This window comes from Odocoileus virginianus, chromosome 27 (genome assembly GCF_023699985.2).
Source record: "Odocoileus virginianus isolate 20LAN1187 ecotype Illinois chromosome 27, Ovbor_1.2, whole genome shotgun sequence".
In the NCBI taxonomy this organism is placed as follows: Eukaryota; Metazoa; Chordata; class Mammalia; order Artiodactyla; family Cervidae; genus Odocoileus; species Odocoileus virginianus.
The window spans coordinates 1,783,955-1,808,096 of record NC_069700.1 but is presented as its reverse complement, the minus strand read 5'-3'; the positions used below and the strand labels follow the sequence as shown (position 1 = coordinate 1,808,096).

General features: G+C 46.4%; 1 protein-coding gene across 1 annotated transcript in view; it reads left to right on the top strand.

The window, feature by feature from the left end:
- The first annotated feature begins 513 nt into the window (after positions 1–513).
- F13A1 (coagulation factor XIII A chain) overlaps positions 514–24,142 on the top strand; it is a 137,785-nt gene continuing 114,156 nt past the window's right edge. Inside the window, exons 1-3 of the mRNA XM_020873228.2 lie at positions 514–596; positions 2,544–2,691; positions 15,376–15,564. Of these exons, the coding sequence (XP_020728887.2) occupies positions 2,562–2,691; positions 15,376–15,564 (319 nt within the window). The 5' untranslated portion in view covers positions 514–596; positions 2,544–2,561. The remainder of the gene's footprint in view (positions 597–2,543; positions 2,692–15,375; positions 15,565–24,142) is intronic.

Here is a 24,142-nt window from a genome sequence, read left to right as displayed (position 1 = left end):
TTTTCTCATTTTTGAGGCACTCTTCAAGGTATTTTCTCATCCGCCTCTGGCTGGCAGCCCCCCTCCCCACCCCCCCTGCCCCGCAGAAAAGCTTGTGGTTCGGGGGTGGGCGGGGGGCTCCAATGTTTGTTCCTTCTGTTTTACACATGCTGCGTGGTCACTGCTGTCTGTGACCAGACCCCTCCTCCTGGCCAGCCACACCAGCCAACCTTGGAATTCTGGAGGGCAGAACCGCCCCCTTGAGTGGGGAGACCCTTCCCCCCAGCCCTCTGACCTAAGGGCCGGGGTGGGGTGTGCCCAGCCCTGAGGGCCCTCCGCTCCCAGTGGCTGGGGAGGGGGCGGCAGATTGGAGGTGGGGGAGGTGAGAAGCAGGACTGGGGAGAAGGGGCGCCGGGGAGGCAAAACAGAGAGTCTCAGACAGCCGCTGGCTCCAGCTGTCAGGCAGTGGGAGGGGAAATAGCTGTGGGACGGGAGGGGGGCGCTCTTAGGAAGTTATTTAAGAACCAACTTTGTCGTCGGTCCTGTGTCCTTTTGAGGAAGTACCCCAGAGACGCCCAGAGCCGGCCCGCGCTGGGGCACCTCGGGAGGGAGCGCAGGTAAGCCGCCCGCAGGCATTCCGCAGCCCTGCAGCCGGGGGTCCGGGGCCGCCGCCGCCCGGTCGGCCCCCGCCCCGGGTCTCTGGGATGATGCTCCGGTGGCGCTAGGAGAGCAGGGGGCCGGGATGGGGGCAGCCCGGCTGCTCCACTTGGTTCTCCGCCCCTAACTCTGCATCCACTCAACCCTGCCGGCTTCTGAGCGGGGGCTTCTCTCAGGTACCGGTCCTGGGAAGCTTTCCTACAGGCGCTGCTGGCAGAAAACGGCCACTGGGGTCTCCCCCTCAACAGACAGGGGGGCAGACTCTGGAAAGAGGATGCAAAGGGCGGGAGGCGAGGGGACCAGGAGGGTGGAGCAGGGCCAGGTAAGAACAGCAACCTGCTGCAACCGGGGTCCATGGCTTAGCTCTCGTCTCTGGAACCCCCTCCCGGGCCGCAGGCAGAGCCGAACTTGAGCACCACCCGTGCCCCCCCGGACCTGGCAAGGAGGCGGGGTCCGTGCCCACCTGCTCTCACCCAGCCCCGGCCTCTCTCACCTGGCCGGCACCTGGGGGTCCCCTGCCTCCGGTCCTCTCTCCCAGGAGCTACTGCTCAGCACCCCTCTCCTGGAGCCCGCCCACCCCCCGCCCTAGCCCCCTCAGCCGCTCCCCTCCAGAGGACGCCTCGTCGTGCCTGCATCTATTAATTCTTCTCTCCCCTCTCCCCCACCGCGTAACCCACACAACACTGTAAATAGGACTGCAGGTATTTACGAGGCCCCCACTCAGACTTGGCACTTCTGAACCCTGCTGTCTCCTTCCAAACCCCAACGCCCTGGGAAGGGGCTCGGCGCCTCCAGCGGCGCGGCCTTTGCTCAGACGGCCCCTGCACAGCTTCAGCCCCGACCCCGGTCCACCCCTCCCCTCCCACCGTCTCGCACCCTTCCCTGGAGCCTCCATAAGGCTGCTCTTCATCTTCAGAGGGTGTGCCTGACTGTTGGAAACAGCCAGAGGACCCGGAGTCCTGACCGGGGAACCCAGGTGATGAAGGAGAAGCCGGAGACAAGGTCTCCCTTCATTTGGCCCCTCGGTCAACAAGTGCCTGCTGGACCCTGGTGGGGAGGTGTGGTGCTTAAACTGGTCGTTTGTCCACACAGACTCGGAAGGAAGGGGAAGCAGGCGTGAGGCAAGGGTAGTGTTAGCCCCGCAGAGGGAGTCCTCTTTGCGAACGGGCTATTTATAGCGCTCTCTAATATCGGAGGCGCCTCCCCATCACCTTCCAGAACTCTCCTCTCCCTAGTCCTGCTTCCTGGGGTCCCGGCTCCAAAGCAGTGACCACCACGTTCTCACACCCTCCCGGCTTCACTGCTGTGCCTTGTCGGGCCCTAATGTAAGCATCCCTAGACTGGAAACTTCGAGGGCAAGCATCCTTCTGTTTCCTTCTCCAGCGCATCCCAAGTGGCCAAACTGCAGCCTGGCACAGAGGGGACTCTGGGTAAATACTGGCTGCATTAACTTGCAGGCATGAATGTTTGAAAGAATGCCACTTATTTGGACGGGAGTATATGAGTTTATTCTTCCAGTGAGGATGCCTCAGCAGTCTATAGGAAATGGGCAGAGGTACCTGCATAAATGTTTCTTCCAAGAGATACCCTTTGGGGAAATGAGAAAAAGACCCTGCTCTACGAAATCTTTTATAGCTTTCATTTCTCCAAATAAGCCCTCTTTCTTCTGCTTTCCGTGTGTTTTCACAAACATGAAACCCCCACCCCCACCCCCGAGATCCCTGGGGAGCTGTTCCCCATCATTAGACCGATCCTTCCTGCCACATCTCAGGGTTTATTTATGCAAAACTCAAAATGAGTTGCTCAAGAGCCCTCACGGACAAATGCGTCTGTTTCTTCACTTTTGAATCTTTGTCGCAAAAGTAACTGGCTTCCCGTTCCTGTCTTGTCTCCTTTTCTCCCCCAAGGAACCTGTGAGGCTGAGGATGTCGGAGTCTTCCGAGGCCACTTTCGGAGGCAGGAGAGCGATCCCCCCCAACACCTCCAATGCAGCCGAGAACGACCCCCCCACTGTGGAGCTGCAGGGTCTGGTGCCCCGGGGCTTCAACCCACAAGGTACGGGCACCTCCCTGGCCCCCAGGGTGCTGGGGCAGCACCCTCCCTCTCCACCGAGCTCCCACCAAAGCCGGCCCCCTGCCAGTCTCTGGTTTTAAAGAAGGGCCTCCAAAACCCTCTCTTGAGTGGTGAAAACACCAAAGGTCAGGACTCATGTCCCAGTTCTGCTACTTCATCACTTTGTAATCTCAAGAGCTTCCCTGGTGCCTCAGTGGTAATAAACCCGCCTGTCAATGCAAGGGAGGAGGGTTCGATCCCTGGGCTGGGAAGATCCCCTGGAGAAGGCAACGGCACCCCACTCCAGTATTCTTGCCCGGAGAATCCCATGGACAGAGGAGCCTGGCTGGCGACAGTCCCTGGGATCGCAAAAGAGCCAGACACAACGGAGTGACTAAACCACCAGAGCAGCAGTGCCGCGGGGTCACTTCTGGAAGCCAGGCCGTGAGCCGAGGCCTCTTGCTGCCCCACTGCTCTGTTCCTAGGAGTGTTCTCCCGCTGGAAGTTTCCACTTCCAAAACCCCGTGGCCGTTTTGATTGTCTGGCTCCCGCCTCCTTCCTACCCTGGGCCATGCGTCCATCGCTCTGCGTCTCGCTGGAGAGAGAGGCTGGGGTCTATGGAAGGCGGATGGGGCCCCGGGCGCAGACGCGGTGACTGCGTCCCCTGCCGCCACCTCTGCCCTGTCCGGAGGGACCTTCTCTGGGAGCGGCAGGCCGCGCTGACCCCCTCCCAGCCCTGCATGCTGTCATGGGGCCCAGGCGCCAGCAGTGGCTTCAGCCAGCAGACACGGACACCGTTCCCTCGGGCCCTGGCAGGGACAGTCAGACTCACATCCCTGAGCAGAAACCTGCAGGGAGCATGCAGGGCCCCAAACCCGCTTCTGCTCCTGAAGCGGCTCTGTGTTGGTTTCCCCGGGGAGTGAACACCACCTCGTAGGGCAGGTGTCCACAATCACCTTGTGGGGTGTGGTTAACCTGCATGGCCCCAAAGAGACCAGAGGTGGAAAGAGAAGGACCAGGACAGAGCTGGTTATGAACAAACCCAGCAAGTCGGAGAGCAGCTGGGCGTGATGGCAGGTTTGGTCGTGTTAGTATCATGTCCAGATGATGTGATACCTAATTATGAAGATGGAGAGAAACCCCAGGACCATCCCTGGGGCTCCATCCAGACTGGGAGCTTGGGCTTACAGAACTGAAGGGCATCTTTGACTGAGTCCAGGGGCTGCGACAAGGTGTTAACTTGGAGTTCTGAGCCCTATCTCCCTTCCAGGTGCTGCACACTCCAAAACGCCACCGTTAGAGCCACAGAACTGAGTTTAAAAGGACTTGCTAATCAGCTTATCTAAATCGCCAAGTTATAGGTTGGGAGACTGAGACCAAAGCAAGCACTTGATGTTCACACCTTCACTGCTTAGGCTAGGAGCCTTCCTTCCTTCTTTTTAAATGCAGATAAAATTGGAACACATGCAGATGTTAAATTACCAACCAAGTTATCCTGGTGTAAACAAACAAGTTATCTTGTTTCAGTTTTCTAGCATAATTCCCCTCTTGCAGATCCAGGACTCGAAGACCCAGGTCCTGTCCAACATCTTCCACTTGCTCACTTTTGGACCATGGGGCACATCATGAAAATAACCAGAACCTCAGTTTCCCCATCAGCAAAATGGAGCAGTATCCACTCCACAGTCATCATGAGGCTCAATGACCAGTGGCTGTGAGAGTCTTGATTAATATGTGCTCACTGATTCAGAAGATGTAGATTATCACACCTCTACAAGGTCTGGAACCCACATGTGGGAACCTTGATCTAAGGGTAACGAGTGCAGCCTGCAACCCTCCAATATCTAAAATGCAACAAAATGTTGCCAGTAAGAAAACTGCCAGAGAACTTGAGCAGGTAGTTCAATTTTTTGAAAATCTAGACATACTAATTTTTTGGTTGCTTATTTTTGGAGGCAGGGGTGGGGAGTTATTTTGAACTGACTTATTTGGAAAGATCAGTCATTATTTGCTTGGCAGTCGGATGTGTCCACAGCCCGACTGACATTCTGGGATACTTATGACAGGCCCTGGTTTGGGGGGTGTGTCTAGTGAACAGTCTGTCCCTTGAGAACTGAATGACTCATCAGTTCTGGAGTCATTGTAACCTTATTATTAATAGCAGGTTTCTGATTTCATAAACATGTATCCATTTAGTAGTTCTCCTATGGATGAGCTAAGTGCTGCATGCACTGAGGAAGGACCTGTGAGCCCAGGAGGCATAGAAGTAAGTCCCAGATGAGAACAGAAAAAAAATACCATCTGATCAGGGAGGGCCATTTCCCAATATCCTTCATATTTCAAAAGTCTGTTTAATTGTACAAAAGTGGGTTTTCTGGGACCAAATATATCAGCTTCTCCCCACGTCCCTGCCAAGACCTAGTCGCGTGGGTTTAAGTGCCCGCTTCCTGCAGGTTCCTGGCCTCCAGTGGAGGACTTACATCTGAGGATGACTGCTTCCAGAGCAGTTGCTGTGCAGTTGCTCGGTCGTGTCCGGCTCTGTGACCCCACGGACTGCAGCACGCCTGACTTCTCTGTCCTTCGCTATCTCCTGGAGTTTGCTCAAACTCACGTCCATCGAGCCGGTGATGCCATCCAACCGTCTCATCTTCTGCTGCCCCCCTCGCCCCCTGCCCTCAGTCTTCCCCAGCATCAGAGTCTGCCTCCAGGAATACAAAGTCCTAAGCCAGACTCTCTTCATTGGTTTCACGGGAGTTTTCCAAAGGGTCCCTTCAGCAAGCTGCTCTTGTGAGATGGACTAGAAGGGCAGAGAGGCAAGAGGAGGCAAAGGGGGAAACCGCAAGATTCTCCCCTTTGTGTAGTCTTGTGGCAGTGGATGTAGACAATATATGTTGAGTGTATGTAATACCTTTCATAGGGCTTCCCAGGTAGCTCAGCAGTAAAGAATCCACCTGCCAATGCAGAAGATGCAAGTTCAGCCTTTGGGTCGGGAAGATCCCCTGGAGACGGAAATGACAACCCAATCCAGTATTCTTGCCTGGGAAATCCTGTGGGCAGAGGAGCCTGGCAGGCTGCAGTCCATGGGGTCACAAAAAGAGTCAGACATGACTTAGCGACTAAACAGCAACAACACCTTTAATGCGGAGCTTCAGTGAATATTTGGTTAAGAATGATTTTTGCCTGTGTTTCAAAATGTGCAAGCAAACATAAGGTTCCTCCCATCGGGCAGCATGCTATGTAAGAACCACTGAGATGTTCGAGCTGACGGTGGAACCCGAGCCGTGCTGGTGTTTGATGCCCTCCTGAGTTTTTAGGGACCCTTCATGGCTCCCCTTTGAACTCAATTGTAGCTGAGAAAAATATCTGAAAATCCCCTCAGCTTGTTTGGATTTGCATCTATTTCTAATAGGCTGTGCTGCATATGCTCATTTGGTGTTTTTGAAAATCTCTCCACAGCCTTCCCGGTCTCAAAGGTTATTTTAGCAGGAGATGTAATGTTCCAGAAGATAAGCTTGTATTCTTGCTCTGGTTCAACTCTATGTTAGCAACAATGGGGATCATTTGCAGCAGTAATTATAATTCTCATTTGACAGGTCTAATGCAATTTGAATTCAAACTGGAAAGCAAGCTCAATCTATAAAAAAAAGAAAATCAGATGCAGGCAGGATCTAGTATTTTAGGGCTAAAGGGATCTGTGCCTTTCTGATCATCTCCCCCCTCCCTGCCCCTCCCTCCAAGTCAGAACTAAATCAACTAATTGACTAGTAGGTCATCTCTCCTTTGTGCAGAGGAAACCTCTCTGGGTTCAAGAGTTTACTGCAAGAATAAAAAAGACCCTCAGTGTACGATTAAGAGATCCTGCCGTGTAGAACTAGTTCACACTTCTCCTCTTGATTGTGGGAAGAGGTTCAATGATCGTGTCAGGAACTATGCTAAGATCTCTCTGGGGACACAAAAGTGAACAAGTCAACACCTGGCCTCAAGCAACTGTCCCTCTAGTAGTTGAAACCAACAAGTGGGAGGGGTGACCAGTGGTGTCGGTGGACTGGGGAAGAGGACGCTTAAGTTAGGGCTTAGAAGATGAGTAAGAGTGCCCCAGGCAGACGAGTGTATGGAAGGGCATTTCTAGCAGAGAGAACAGTGTATGTTAAGTAGTGAGGACAAGAGAGGGGAGAGGGGAGAGGGGCCTGGGAAAGGTAAGCAGGAATCACATCATAACAGGCTTTGAAGACCTCACCTTTCCTCCTCCAGACACAGGGCACTTGCCAAGGATTCTAATTAGCAAGTGACACAATCAGAATTATATTTATTTAAAAAATGCTAATGTTGAGAAAATGGAGAGAAGGAAGCACATTTGCAGGCTGTTGAGATACTTCAGGCCAGAGGAGAAGCAGACCAGAGGGGTTTGGTCCCTGGAGAGAGCGTTAGACTCAGTTTTCTCATTCTAGATTCTGCTGACCATTTCTTACACATTCAGGATACAGGGCATCTTCGCCCCCCACCCCCCAATTTTTTTTTTGGCCATGCCACAAGGCATGTAAGGCATGTAATCCCAACCAGGGATTGAACCCATGTCCCCTACATTGGAAGCATGCAGTCTTAACCACCAGGGAAATCCCTCAGAGTACAGGACATTTTAATATTAATAGCCACAGTTAAAAACAATAAGTTGTTTAAGAAAATGTTTTTAATGATTCTAAAGAATGATGGTTTAAAATTCTGGGTATCCAAAAGGAATATGAGAAAGGAAACTTTATCCTGTTGTTTTCACAATAAAGAGACCTACCTCCTCATAGACAGTATTTATACCTATCGTTTGGTAATGATATTATCAGAGATTGCATGGAGAACTCAGTTCACTAGGGAATTCCTAGAATATGAACCTAAACACTTAACTTATTTAAGGGTTCCATCTGTGACAGGTATAATCATTCTCTGAAGAATATTTTTACAAACTAAGGAGAAAATAATCTACTTTTAATCCAATTTTTTCTTATTAGGATAAGGGTAGGAGGACAGGGAGGCAGCTGGCTCATGAGGAAAGATTTTTTTTTTTAGCAGTCCATTTTCTGATGTTTTGGAATTAGGCTAAATTGTGTTAGGTAGACTTTTTTGAAAGCTGTCACTTTGAAAAGAGAAAGCTGCCAAGTTCCCAGCTACAATATCTCCCTAAAAGAAAAAAAAAAAAAAACATGGCTTAGCGATGAGTTGTTCCATTCTGCCAGTAAGTGGGCTTGGCCAGGGAGAAGCAAATTCATTTCCTGTTTGTGGCAAATGAAGCCTAGGCAATGAGAAGTTTCCTTCCATCTAAACTGTGTCTTGTTAAGCCAACAAGCAAGGCAAGAATCAGTATGCCAGCTTAATAAGTGTTTACTGAGGCCCTGCTACATGCGAGGGAGCAATACCAAGCAAAAGGTTCAAGAAAAAGATACCGTTTTCTTGATATCTTATGACAACCTGTGCTCATATCTTATGCCAGCCTTCTGCAGAGTCCTTGCAGTTATGACGTATTAAAAGAAAAAAATACTTGACTTGATCTGTGGGCGACCAACTGTGAGCAGCAAAAGAAAAGGGGTTCATTCAGTGGTGCTGGGGACCTCATCTCCCTCTCCAAGACTTGGGGTAACCCTTCATAAATATATAGATTATTGTTGTTCAGTCACTAAGTCATGTCCGACTCTTTGCAACCCATGGACTGCAGCACGCCAGGTTTCCCTGTCCTTCACTCTCTCTTGGAGTTTGTTTGAACTCATGTCCATTGAGTCAGTGATGCCATCCAACCATCTCAGCCTCTGTCATCCCCTTCTCCTGCCTTCAATCTTTCCCAGCATCAGGATCTTTTCCAATGAGTCAGTTCTTCACATCAGGTGGCCAAAGTATTGGAGTTTCAGCATCAGTCCTTCCAGTGAATATTCAGGACTGATTTCCTTTAGGACTGACTGGTTGGATCTCCTTGCAGTCTAAGGGATGCTCAAGAGTCTTCTCCAGCACCTCAGTTCAAAAGCATCAATTCTTTGGTGCTCAGCCTTCTTTATGGTCCAGCTCTCACATCCACACATGACTACTGGAAAAACCGTAGCTTTGACTATATGGACCTTTGTTGGCAAAGTGATGTCTCTGTCCTTTAATATGCTGCCTTGGTTGGTCATAGCTTTTCTTCCAGGGAGCAAGCAGCTTTGAATTTCACCATCCATGGTGATTTTTGAGCCCAAGAAACTACAATCTGCCACCGATTAGGAGATTACATTGGAGAGAGAGCAACATGACTGCCACTTCCTTCTCCTTCTGAACAAAGCTCTCCTGCTCAATGCCCTTCTGCAGGTCATACACATCTGACAACAGTCTAGAAAATTATCTTTTTAAACTCTCAGCTTTTCAGTGGAGCATTTAATCTTTCATAGTTTAGTCAAGTTTTATTTTTTAAATGGAAGGTTTCTCTTAGTTTCAATGATTTTAGCATAAACTTTTAAAAGATTATATAGGAAAATTTTTACTTACCATTGACTTAATTTTTTCCCACTTAGGGTACCACTGTGATTCCCTATAAGTTTTTTCTTTCTCTCTGAAGGCATTGACTTAGAGTGATATTGCAATAGAAAAGATAAAGATCACTTAGAATAGACAATATTAAAAAAAAAACCAAACATGTTTTGAATTAAACATTGTCAAATACACCATGTAGGTTACATTATTTTAAAACAAACTCTTCATGTATATCTTAGCATATATTTAGTATATATACTTGTTTTCACTACGAAAAAGGTATAAAACTATGATTGGTGGGGATGGGAGCTGAAGTTTTGTATATGCAAAGGAGTGCATTAGCACTTTTTTTTTACCCTTTGTAATGAGTGGTCTAAGTGAGCTTTGAAGACATGGTATTTTTATTCCAATCTGAAACAAAACTGCTGGTCTGGAGGCTTCCTGTTTTAAAACCCCTGCATTATCTTCAGCAGTATTTATATACCATCCTGAATATATTGAGAATGAAATTGTCTGATAATGACATTGAAAGCACTCGTATGGTTAATGCTATGATAAATGGAATGATCTATTTTAAAATGAGTAGCCAGCTCCTAGTTTCAGATTTTCAGGTTTTATTACATTGGTTTAAAGTGAAAAGTGGCATATTTGCTATGAAATTTAAAAATATTACCCCAGGCTCAGCTCAGTAGGGCTTCCCTGGTGGTTCAGCTGGGTAAAGAATCCGCCTGCAATGAGGGAGACCTGGGTTCGATCCCTGGGTTGGGAAGATCCCCCTGGAGAAAGGAAAGGCTACCCACTCCAGTATTCTGGCCTGGAGAATTCCATGGACTGTATAGTCCACGGGGTCGCAAAGAGTCGGACACAACTAGGTGACTTCAGGTCTTCAGGCTCAGTAACAAGATGACTGAGATGCAGTCCGGTCCTTAGGTACTTAGAGACCCCTAGATAAAATCACCTGTGTTAGGACGACACTAAGTGGCTGATGATAATAGACATTTTAAACAGAAGAGCATATTCTGAAAATCTGGAAGAGAAAATGACTCACTCCACCTGTAGAAATTCAAGAAAAGAAAGGCAGGCCTGTCTGCTGAGAAGCCTTGTCTTATTTAATCTCCACTCTGCTGTCATTCTGCAGATGAGGAAACTGAGGCACAAGTTTATGTAACTTGTCCAAAGTCACGAAGATAGTCAGTTTCAGAACCGAGATCTGGGTCCAGACAGTCTGGTTCCAGAATCCATACTCTTATCCATTGTGCTATTCTACTTCTCCTAGTATACTAATAACAATATAATAATAATAATTTTGAGATTTTACTATGTGCCAGATAGTGTGCTAAAGCATTTTATATACACTGTTTCTTTTTCATTTAACGCTTATACCAACCCTATGAGGCATTTCATTGCCTTTCTAAAAATAAGAAAACTGGACTTAGATTAAATAACTTCTCAGAGTTGCACAATTAGTGATGTATCTCCCAAAACATATTCTGAAAAATCCTCCACACAAAGAAATACTTCCCATGGCCATTCAGCTTTGGAAAGCATTCTACCTGTAGGAGATTTGCAGTGCACAGCAGCATATGACAGTCCCCCATAAATTTTTCAAGAACCCTGATTGTGTGCGTGTGTGCTAAGTCGTTTCAGTCTTGGCTGACTCTTTACGACCCTCTGGACTGTAGCCTGCCAGGCTCCTCTGTCCTTGGGATTCTCCGGGCAAGAATGCTGGAGTGGGTTGCCATTTCCTCCTCCAGGGCATCCTCCCGACCCAGGGACTGAACACAGGTCTCCAGCATTGGCAGGCAAACTGTTCACCACTCAGCCACCAGGGCAGCTCAGCAATCCTGATTAGCTCTGGTTAAACCAGCACTTTCCAAATGGATTTAACCCTGGCTATTCCTTCAACCCCCTGCGCATATCCCATGGAACTAGAACTTCGTGATGCCACATAAGGATGAACTGACTTCAATCAGGCTCACTAGATGCTAACCAGGGTCACTAGACTGGGGTGTGGAACTGGAAAGCCAGGGTTTTCATTTGCAATGAGAGCTAGAACCTCTGAGAACCTGATGGCAAAGAAGGACTTGGATTTCTCTGTCTGGCTTTATTTTTCCACACAGGCAGACCTGCTCGGGAAACCACTCGTTTCTAGGGGCAGGTCATCATGCAGGGAGGGGTGGCAGGAGCCGAGGCAGATCCTGGCGGTGGCCTGGGGTCAGGTATCGCTCCAGGCCAACTGGACTCGCCCCACCTCACCTGGAAGGCCGACCGGACAGCCTCCCAGCTGACTTTTTGCCTCCAGCACCACCACCCTCCAGTCCGTTTTCCTCTCTGTCACCAGGAGAGGCAATTTCAGTTTGTCTCTGCATCCATCTGACCGTATTCATTTGCTAGTTCAGGTTCTTCACTGGGTTCCCAGTGCGGTTGGAGTCCAGACTCCTTACAGGGACTCCAAGGCTTGCTGCCTTCTTGTCCACGGTGCTTGCATTGCAACCCTCCCGTCAACCAAGCACTTTTCAGCTTTGTTTCAAAAAAAACATTGATTGATTTTGACTGTACAAGATCTCCGTTGCTGCATGGGGGATCTAGTTCCCTGGACCAGGGATTTCACCTGGGACCCTTCATTGGGAGCATGGCGTCTTAGCCGCTGGGTCATCTGGGAAATCACCTTTCCACTTTTAAAGTAAACCATGCACTCTCTCCCCTCAGTCTCCGCTCATCCTCCTTTCTCTCCCACCTCTCTTTCTGCCTGGAAAACTTGCTTGGCTTTCAGAACCCTATTCATACCTCAGTCCCTCTGGAATGCTTCCTGAGTCTCCCCTAGTCTGGGTTAGGGGCTCCTGGCCAGAAGCCCTCACGCATTCATCATTCATTTCATCTATCAGAGTGTTTTACTTTTTCATGACACTATATCATAATTACCTGTTCACTTTTCCATATCTACCACTGTGCATTTTATTTATTTAGCAGTGACCTAATGTTTCTATATCCATGTCTTGAATGACAGCATAAAATCGCATACTTATTAGACTCCTGGCGGACGGGAAGTTAGGAAGGACACTGAATGTACTGAATATATACGCCTGCATGCAGAGTCGCTTCAGTTGTGCCTGACTCTTTGCTGCCCACGGACTGCAGCCAGCCAGGCTCCCTGCTCTGTCCATGGGCTTCTCCAGGCAAGAGTGCACTGGACTGGGTTGCATCCCCTCCTCCAGGGCATCTTCCCAGCCCAGGGAAGAACCTGCCTCTCTTATGTCTGCTACATTGGCTGCCTTCTGGGTGGCTAAGATGGCAAAGAACTGAATATACACTTAAGGTCTAAAATTATCTTAAGAATTTGGAACAAATTAACCTAATGCAATAAGATAAAATTTAATGTGAAAAAAGTAAGGCCCTAAAATTAGGCTAAAAAGAAAAAAAAAATGCATTGATAGAAATGGTTAAATAACAACACGAGTAATTGACTTAAAGGGATCTGACTGAGTTTGAATCCACTACCGGTAGACGTGAGATCAGAGTGTATTTTAAAAGTTTTGCTTCACCACATGCTTAATGTAAATCAACAATAAGAGTGTCCAAAACACACTAATGCTATTTTGGAGTGAAATCACAGAAATTTATTTCAGAAGATGCAGTGGCCTCATTGGTTTTCACTGTGAAAACCAAAAATGTATTTAATTCTAGGAAAAACACTACAAGACAGAGTTTCATAAAATGGAGCATATATATTTCAGCGCAGGTAAAAGGTCTAGAAATAATGTCTTAAAGGACAACTGAAGGCATAGAGAATGCTTTACTCAGAGGAACACTCACAGAAGTCTTTATATACCAAATGAGTGCCAGATGAAATGAATAGAACATATTCTATATTTATGCAGAAGTTAGAACCAGAACCTATGGTTAGAAAAATTATAGGGAAGCCGATGCCAGTTTGTCTTATAAGGATTTTTCAAATAATTGGATTATATAAAAATAAGCTGTTTGCTTTATATGATAGTGGGTTCCCTGTTCAGATGGAGACTAAAAGCCTAAGTAGTAGGATTTTCATGGAGGTGTTTCATACACCTAGTCTACCAGATGGTCTAGCCATCCCTCTGCCCTCTGAGACTCTGTGACGCTGTAATATCAATATATTCCTTCCACGGTGCTGATGAATGGAGAGTCGATTCAACTCTTTTTTGAGGAATTAGGTTTTTAGACATTAAAAAAAACAGCATTATGAAAAGTCAAGATGTAAAGAAAGAGGGCCAAATGAGTTGATTCCTGAGGGCCTTCTCAAGTGGGACATTTATGATTCTTCAGCTCTTTCTGAAGCTAGTTTTACACTGGGGATTGTGACCTTAATAAGACCAGAGACCTTAGCGGGAAGGCAGCTTGGAAGAGAGAGGTGTAGAAATAAACGTCTTCGGCCCACGGCCTCCTAAAGGAACGAAACTGCACTCCCAGGGACCATGCACTCCAGCAGGGCTCTGAGATGCCGTAAACGCAGAACTGCATCTTGTGCTTTCCGTTTGCTTCAGTGTCATGGTCAGAATAGCTCGTTGAGGACCACACCACACAGAATATAAAATAACTCCATCATAGTTCGTAGTCAGCGAGCCACAAAGAAGCCTCTGGTCCCACATATAACGTCAGACCCATTCTCCTATGAGGATATTCAGTCTTTGTAGACAGTCTCAAGAAATCAGTGTCTTCATCTTAAAGGTGAGAAAACTCAGCTTCTGAGAGGCAACCTCCCTGACCTAAGTAATGATGAGAGCTGAGATCAAACTCAGGATTACCTGGACTTTGAATTAATCCCAGGTGTTTCGGGGACTCCTAGACTTCAGAACTATGGAGTATCTTAATGAACCCAATTTCTCTGTTTTGCCTATGAGACAAAATGAGCTCAGAGGGGACCAGGCATCCTGCTCAAGACTCCTGTATAAAAGCAAAGAAGGCAGTGAGTCTTACGGGGTGAAGCCCCCAGCACGCCGTCTACACTGTGTGAGCACAAACCATGCAGCCGGCACGGCCCAGAAACGAGAGGGAAGTCAGGACGGCAGGACTCCCTCCGTCATCCCTCGCCCAGTTTTCTCTCCCCCGTGGCCCTTTGGAACCCCAAATGCATACACAGAACTCTGTTTTTAGATCCCATGGGCTATAACCTGCCAGGTTTCTTTGTCCATGGGATTCTCCAGGCAGGAATACTGGAGTGGGTATCCACTCCCTTCTCCAGGGGGATCTTCCCAACCCAGGGACTAGACCCAGGTCTTCTGCTTTGCAAGCAAATTCTTTAGCCTGAGCCACAAGGGAAGCCCCCTTTAGACTAGATCTTATAAACTGCACTGTAGATGGGTAACTATAGTTGCCATCACACCAGTAATCGTCGCAGACAAAATGGAGAATAAAATCTAAAGGAGATCTAACTTTCATCCAGTGTTATCATGTCTCAGATAAATATATAACTGACATTTACACTCCAAATTCCACACATCAGAGGAAAAACCTGAAGATTTTGGCATCACACCAGGGTTTGCCTCCAGATTGGTCGGTTAGTAGCCAGGGAAATGCGAAGCGTGTTTCTGCCTGTTCAATGTGGGAACAATCCTACCAACCTCGTAGAAACACTGATACGCTTCCTCCACACCTGTTCCCTCTGTTTCCTGCTTTTGAAGGACAAGATCTCCTTTTAGAATTATGGAAAGGGAGGTTTACCCTTCCTGAATAAGAGAAGAATTTTGGATTGTCAACTTTGTCCTCAGAACATCCCTTGGAAGCTTTGTCAGATTTGATCCCTCCCCTTTTAAAGATAAAAAAATCGAAACCTGCTATTCCCTGCCTTTTCCACCGTAGAGACGCTGTAGTCGTTGCGGGAAGCAGCTGACTGCATGAACACCAATGTGAGACTCGGGCGGGAAGCTTTGACTCGAGTCCTGGTTTCTCTGTATCTAGACCTGTACACTAGGCATCACCATCACTGCCCTCTTATCCCCGAAGTGGGATCTGAAGCAGGGCCAGCAGGGGAAAAGGCTTTTTAAAAGTCTTCTTTGAATGCAAGGATGTCACAAGAGACCGATTCTGAAATCTACCAGCCCCCTGTATAGAGTTTTATCTAATAAACCTACTGCCTTGCGTCTTCAGGAAAAATAGCCTTGTGTTTTTGAGTGTGTGTTTAAGCCGAAATGACTCAGTGTTTTCCTTGATTGTGTTCTCTGTCTACAGACTACCTGAATGTCACGGGTGTTCACCTGTTCAAGGAGAGGTGGGACAGCAACAAGGTGGACCACCACACAGACAAGTATGTCAACAGCAAGCTGATCGTGCGCAGGGGGCAGGCTTTCTACATTCAGATCGACTTCAGCCGTCCCTATGACCCCAGAAGGGATCTCTTCAGGGTGGAGTACGTCATTGGTGAGTGCCATGCGCAAGCCCTGCTCACGACACACATGATACCGTGGCTTATAATGCAAACTGGTACCGGTGTATTTCCTGGAATCATGCTTCAGCAGTTGGCTGGAACTGGGGTTAATCACATACGGTCCCTGCACGTTACACTCTAAGGTGGGTCTGATACCATGCCAAACATCAACAAATCATTTGCCTAGTCAGGCAAAGGTCTGGTGTAATAAAAGTGAGCACAATTGGATAAAATGTTAATGTATGTAGAGAAAAGCATTCATTGCTGATATATATGCAATTTAATAACCTGGAAAACAATTTGGCATATCTGTTCATATTAAAAAGACATATGTCCTTTGACCCTGCAGTTTCACCCTTAGAAATCTATACCAGTGATATTTAAAATCTTAAAATCCACCTTTAAAAAGTGGGCCTTATTTTCTGCAGCATTGTGACAAAAACATCCTAAGAGTAAACAGCTTTCAGTAGTGGAAGGGTTGAAAATACTGTGACATAGTCACATAATGGATTGTGAGTTCTACCTAAAACAGATGACTTCAAGACAGGTGGTGAGAAAGCAAAATATAGAAGAGTGTACACAAGACCTAAACATGTGTGTGTAAATGCGCATGTGCACAGATCAGTAAAGTATTGTGAGTTCAGAAAAAGATTATGAAGCATACACATCAGTGTTGACGTGGGGTCCATGGTGGAAATATGGCCAAATAAAGGCAAGAGAAGCTAAAGGAAAGGGACCCACGTAGGAAAAGGAGGGGGAATACGTGAGCACAGTGTGACTGTACGGAGTCATCAATGCAAAATCATTGATCTGTAGGAATAAATATAATTAAAAGTATTAAAATCACAACTAAAAATGCGTACTGCCTTAGCGGAGAAAACCTAAGGCTGCTGATCACTTGAGGAATATGGTTTGTGCTTAATGGAGCTTTCAACGTGAATTCTCACAGAAATGTGGGGAACTTGTTTGAAGAGAGAAGAGAATGGGGAGAGGAGAAAAGAGATCCCTGAGTCAGAATAAACAACATCAGTGCGGCGATTGAGTTCTACACAGAATCGTTTGTTATCCCAATTGTGCAGTTAGGAAAGGGGAAACTAAATTAACCATTCTTGTATGTTAGGCAAAGTGAAATAACACAGTTTAATAACTCTTATTGTTAATATTTTTTAATAATGGGTACTTCAGGTGAAAGAAGAATCCACAGCTAATTTTTAAATAATATTTTGAAATATGAAGAAAATTTATTTTTGCTCCTTTCCCTAAGTTCATTTATTTTTCTTTTGTGTGTATGTGTGCATGCTTGTGTGGACTAGATATGATTAAAACGTCCTTGACACATTTATAATAAAAGGATCACTTCACACATGTCAGTAAATACCTACAGTTTTCTTTCAACTTAATGGGGATTTTTTTGCCTTCGTCTTTATAAACAAATATTTCGGGCAGTGAGGGGAGGATAGGGAAGCTTGACCGCTAAACTGGATGTCTCTGAGGTCTCAGATCCTCTCCCGTAATAACTCATGAAAGAATTATAGTAATGAAAGTCTCAGGAAGAATAAGATGACTGTCTTAGATCAGGTTTCCAGGACACAGACTCAGAGAAGGAGATCTGTGTGAAACGAGATTTCTGGGGTGCGGTCTTGGGGTCACCGTCTGAGCAGGACCTCAGGGGTCATTGTTGGACAGAGAGGAGCTGAGCTCCGCTGAGCAAAGGCGTCAGGGGGTCCTCTGGAGCTGGATTGTGTCTTCAGCGTTGGCCAGTCTTGAGGCAAGGGCATAGGCCCTTTATGTTCTAGCACAGACTGTCATTGACCATAAGCTACCCCCAGGGAGGGGGTGCTTAGTTAGTTGGGTCTCTATGGCTGAGGGTAAACCCCTGAGGGCCATGAGCCTCCAGCACTCCCAGCATCGGGGACAAGGGTGCCTCCATCCTAAACGCAAACAGTCTGGACAGCAGACCACAGCAACCATGGCAGTAAGCACTTACTCTTGTCTTTGTATAAAAAAAAGACGTCATACTACATTTATTCCTTCAGCAAAAAGGTGAGGGGCGGAAGCATAGCAGATTTGCCTTTGAGATAAAAATCTGCGTATTTTAAAAACCAGTACATCTCACATAACTCAATGTCAAGAAAAAGCATTGAATTCAATCAAAAATGGGCAAAAAGACTTGAACAGATATTTTCCAGAGAAAACATAGAGATGGTCAACAGGCACACGACAAGGAGCTCAGCATCCCTGCTTTTTAGAGAAATGCAAGTCAGAACCACAGTGAAGGATTGTCCTACACCTGTCACAAGGGCCATCGTCAAAAGTCTGCAAATAAGTGTTGAAGAGGATGTGGAGAAAAGGGAACCCTCCGACACCATTGGTGAGAATGTACGTTGATGCAGACACGGTGGAAAACAGTAAGGAGCTTCCTTAAAAAGGTTTTTAAAATGAGTACTACCACGTGATCCAGCAAGTCAACTACTGAATGTACAACCCCCAAACACTCAAAAACACTAACTTGAAAATATACACACTCACCGGTGCTCACAGCAGCACTGTTTGTATACAATAGGCAAGATGTGGAAGCAACCCAAATGCCCATCAACAGATGATTGAATTAAGATGATTGTGTGTGTGTGTGTGTGTACATATATAATGGTGGAATATTACTCAGCCATAAAAAAGCATGAAATACCACCATTGGCAGAAACATAGATGGACCTAGAGAATATTGTGCTTAGTGAAATGTCAAAGACAAATACTGTATAATATTACTTATATGTAATGTTAAATCTAAAAAGTAATACAAATGGATGTATATACAAAACAGAAACAGAGTCATTGACTTGGAAAAAAGGAAAGCCTTGTGGTCCCCAAAGAGGAGAGGAGGGAAGAGAAACTCAGGGCGTGGGAGTAACAAGCTGCTGCATATGAAACAGATGAGCAGCAAGGTCTTACTGTGTAACAGAGAGAACTATAACCACGGTCTTGTAATAATATTTAATAGAGTATATTCTGCAAAAATAGTGAGTCACTACCCAATGTACCTGTAACTCACACAGTGTTGTAAATCAGCTCTACTTCAATTTAAAAATAATGCTGTAATAAGAGGAGACACGTATTAAATATGAATAAGAAATGCAATTCAGTGCACAGGTTTGTATATGCAAGTGTACTTCAATTTCAAAAAAACCTAGAACGTAGCAAAGTGATTTGAAAAACAGAAAAGAATACTTCATAAAAAATATGGGAATCATAAGAGCCTTCCAATGTTTATCTTAGGGTGTTTAAAACACAGATTTATCAACAAAGACCAATTTATGTACTATTTCAAAGAGTGTGACTATTGCATAGAGAGCCCTATTGCCTTATTAAAAACACAGAGAGAATAACCACACACATGTGCTTTTGTCTCTGTTATCGCTCCTTCCTTCCCTCTGACTTGGTATAAGCTGAGCTGGGTTGCCTTGATACCCTGCAGATTTCTTGTTTGGCTGTCCTCAGAACCTAGGGTCATGGGATTTACTTATAAGTGATTCGCCTTCAAATCGAGTTTCTTTCTTTTTAAATATTTAAGTAAATAGCCTCTTGGAGGGCCTGGATTTAACCCATTGCATGCTGGCTTCCCCAGGCAGAGAAGGAAGATGAGCGAGCTGCTGCCCCTCCTGGGCCAGTGCTTCCCTCGCTTGTGCCCAGAGCTTCGATCGCTGCGTGCGTTAGTGGCTGGCGGGGCACAGCTGTCTCTGAGAATCACACGGGAGGTGTTAATGACCTTAAGGAGGCTGGTACCTCTGGAATATGTGCCCGGTTGTCTGTGGGGCCTTTTCCCTCTCTCCACCTCTGAGCCTACAGCCGCCACACATCATGGAAGGCAGCAGGCAGCGCACTAATTATAGGTTTTGTTAGTCTGGAGCTGGAGCTGTGAAAACCTGGGAAGAGCGTGTGGTGTTAATATGCTGTGACTTTAGCCTGGGCTCCCTACTTGTTTGAGACTTCTCTGAGACAGAGTCATTCCGAGGACAGAATTTTTTTAAATTAATTGATTTTAATTGGAGGCTAATTACTTTACAATATTGTAGTGGATTTTGCCATACATTGACATGAATCAGCTGTGGGTGCACATGTGTTCCCCACCCTGAACCCCCCTCCCACCTCCCTCCCCACCCCAGCCTTCAGGGTCATCCCAGTGCACCAGCCCTGAGCACCCTGTCTCCTGCATCGAACCTGGACTGGCGATCTGTTTCACATATGATAATATACATGTTTCAATGATATTCTCTCAGATCATCCCACCCTCGCCTTCTCCCACAGAGTCCAAAGACTGTTCTGTACATCTGTGTCTCTTTTGCTGTCTCGCATATAGGGTCGTCGTTACCATCTTTCTGAATTCCATGTATATGCATTAGTATACTGTATTGGTGTTTCCTGAGGAGAGGATTTGCACCTCTCTTCCTCTCCAGCTCTCCCTCCTCAAAACAAAAGGTTTAGCTTGCCCAGTGAGCCCTCCAGATCGGCTCCGAGGTCCTCGGGCACATTTCTTTCTCCCTGGAGTCCAGTTGCAGGAGCGCAAGGGCATTGAGGCCAGCGCCTCGGACGCTCTCTTGAGCTTTTTAGCCCCTCCACGGCTCTCACAGCTTCAGGCTTCATGTTTCTGGGCCCCGCAGAAAGAAGAGGGGAAGGATGGTGCTCAAAAAGCCTGATCCTCTTATCAGAGCAGCAGAGTTTCCGCCGAAGCCCCAGCAAGCTCTTTACGGCTCACGTACTACCCTTCCCTGTAAGAGGAGCTGTGAAGCTAGTCTCAAGACAACTAAGCTCGGCTGCTGTAGACGCCCAGGGGTGTGTGCTGAAAGTCCCTCAACCCCAGAGCCCAAAAGCGCAGCCTTTCCTGAGGACAATGATGGAAGTCATTCATGGTCCCGGTCATCACGTGCCCGAGCACGAATGGGACCCCAGGCACCGCACATATTCTGTGTTATTAATCCCATGAAAACACTGAAATAACCTCTGCACTTCAATATTTCTAGTTCATCTATTTCTTTTTTTATTAAAAAAAAACTTATATTTGTTTATTTATTTGACTGCACATGGGATCTAGTTCCTTGGGTGTGCATGCTCAGTCACTTCAGTCTCGTCCAACTCTTTGTGACCCCTTGGACTGCAGCCTTCCAGGCTCCTCGGTCCCTGGCCAGGGGCTATACCTGGCCCCCTGCATTGGGAGCGCAGAGTCTTAGCTGCTGGACCACCAGGGAAGTCCCTCATCTTGAGCGCGTGTGCGCTCAGTCGTGTCCAACTCTTTGCGACCCCATGGACTGTAGCCCGCCAGGCTCCTCTGTCCATGGGGTTTCCCAGGCAAGAATAGTGGAGTGGGTTGCCATTTCCTCCTCCAGGGGATCTTCCCAATCCAGGGAATGAACCTGTGTCTCCTGCTTGGTAGGCGGATTCTTTACCACTGAGCCACCTGGGAAGCCCATGAGTTTTATCTTAAGCCAGCGAGGGTGTCAGACTGATGTATTCAGGCTGGGAGTGACTTGAACGACTCTTCGGGGATTTGAGACTGGAGAGGAGGTGCTCCAGGGAGAGAGGGTGAGAGCCTGAATACAGGCACTTGTTGAAGAGTCATAAAGGGCGGTGGGACTTGGGAAATGTGTCGGAGACAGAAACCTACTGAACTTGTGACTGGTAGTCTGGGTGGAGTGAGAGGGAGGTAGTCAGATACAGCTCCTGGGTTGCTGGCCTGTGTGCTGCTGACGATAGATGCTGGCATTCCCAAAGGAGATAAGTGCTTGCATGCTAAGTCACTTCAGTCGTGTCTGACTCTTTGTGATCCTATGCACCAAAGCCTGTTAGATCTCCTGCACTGGCAGGCAGGCTCTTTACCATTAGCACCACTTGGGAAGCCCAAATGAGATAAGGGATGGAGGAAATTCAGGAGAGAAAACCTGAGTGGGAAGTAATACTGATGCTGGTGACTCCCACTGACATCTCGCTGACAGGCTCACGTACTAGGCAAGGGTGCTGCCCTCTTCTCAGTGATTAAGGGACTTAGCGTCACACTTGGAAAGAGCTGGGGCTGTAATTCAAACCCGGGCATCCTCTCCTAATCACAACGCATAGGACCTGTGCCACTGAAGCAGTAGAGGTATAAATGTGATTCTGTTTGTTCCTGCTGAGTTTGAAGTAGTAATACGAGAGGGACTTCCAGATAAAATATGTCCAATGGATGGTCCCATATATGAATCAGAAGCTTGGGGGAAAAGTTTGGGTTGGATATATGGAAATGTGGATATCATTCATACATAGATCATTCAGAAAAAGTAAATCAAGGGAGAAATGGATAGAGGCTCAAATTCTGGGGGAAAATAATTTTTAAGGAGTCAGTCCAGGAGCTGGCACCCCTGGAGGAGACAGAGACCATGCAATTAGATAAGTTGAAGGGACACCAAGGAAGTGCAGTGTCACTAAAAAAAAAAAAAAAAAAATTGGGTGCTTAAAGAGGAAATTGTTTGAGGTTTTTGGAAGAGAAGAAGATAATTTAGATAATATCTAGAGAAGACTGTGGGTAAGAAGTGGGGTATTTTGTCTTGGGTGTTTGTTTCAGGATTGAAGGTACTTACATAGGCAGAAGAAATGGAGCCAGCAGAGAAAGAGTCCTGAAGATTCCGGAGAATGCTGGAAAAAGTAGAAACAGCTTGAAGTGGCTTGGTTGAGGAGTTGATTGGCAGATTATCTTCTGAGGATGTTGGGAAGGAGATTGGGGGTGAGTGTTACTATATTTGGTAGAGAGACAGGAAGCTGATTATCATGCCTGATGACCTCATCTTTCTCAAAGACCTAGGAGGTGAGCAGGTGCTGCAGGAACTTATCGAGGCAAAGGACCATTTGTCATATCAGAGAGCATCACCCAAGTCCTTTAAGACTAGATGTCCCGGTGGATTTGGGTTTCAGACAGTTTAGGAGCTATCACCAGGTTTGGTGGGGATGGACTTCCTCAGTTTCTCTGCTGAGAAATGTTTTGCTCCAAATTACACAGCTGGTAAGATGTGGAGAAAAGTTCCCTAGCCTATGCTCTTCCCAATATTTTATGAGGCATTTTTTATGAGAATGGGTTACCTGTTCCATCATTTTAAAGCAACATTGATATGGGATGTCATTTCAGATTTTTGCTGCTGTGTGTTTCTGCATGGACGGTCAGCATGTTCTTTCTCAAGCACCTCTGTGAAGTGACTAATAATGGCAGCTGAGAATCTAGGACAGTATTTCCCAGAGTGTGCTCTCTATGAATACCTGTCATGTGAGATGTTCCTTGAAAAAAAAAAAAAAGGTTCTGTGGTCAAACGCATTTGGGTCACACTGTATTTCATGCCTCTTCTTGGAGAGCTCCAACACACATTATTGTATTACAGGCTCTGAGGAGACACATAGTCAAAGAAAGAAAGCATCTTCTTTAGCTTAACTTTCCCAACATTGTTTGACTCCAAACACTACTCCATCATATTTTTATTTTTATAATACTCTTTAGTAAAATGCAGAACTCACTCCAGGAAATGCTGAACTACAGTGCAAATAACCTTTGTTCTATAGAATACTGAAGAAGATGGGTTTGTAGACAGTGTGCTCTGGCAACTTACAGAATATCTGTTTCTTTTTCTTTTTGACACTTAAGATTTTGTGCCAACATTAAAATAACTCTGTCAATTTGGCATTAATATTCAGTAACTTTTCAAAAATGATTACTTTCCTTTTTCATATTTATATATTTACTTTCCATGCTTTTATTTGGCTTCTTTTATCATGAAGCTGATTTGCTTTCCTTTTGAATGTGTTTATTGAACCCTTATTAATGACCTTGCATGTGCAAAGCCCTACACTGGGATTGGAGTAGTAAGATATGTTTAAACTTTGCCCTTGAAGAGTCTGGAAAGGACAGCCGGAACACTAGAGGTCGAGTTCAATGCCAACCTCTTGGGCAAGATGCCTGGAAAGCACCTTGGGAGAGACAGATTGTGGGGCTAGTTGGAGGAGATGCCCTGGAAGTGCTATTTGAGCTGGGTATCAAAGGAAATGAAATGGAACTAAAAGATGCTTGCTCATTGAAAGAAAAGCTATGACAAACCCACACAGTGTATTAAAAAGCAGAGCCATCACATTACTGACAAAGATTTGTATTGTCAAAGCTATGGTTCTTCTAGTAGTCATACATGGATGTGAGAATTGGACCATAGAGAGGGCTGAACATTGAAGAATTGATGCTTTTTAACTGTGCTATTGGAGAAGACCCTTGAGAGTCCCTTGGACTGAAAGGAGATCCAACTGGTCAATCTTAAAGGAAATCAACCCTGAATATTCATGGAAGGACTGATGCTAAAGCTGAAGCTCCAATACTTTGGCCACCTGACATGCAGAGCTGACTCATTGGAAAAGATCCTGATGCTGGGAAAGATTGGAGGCAGGAGAAGAAGCAGGCAACAGAGGATGAGGTGGTTGGATGGCATCACCGTCTCAATGGACATGAGTTTGGGCTAACTCTGGGAGATGGTGAAGGACAGGGAGGCCTGGTGTGCTACAGTCGATGGGGTCACA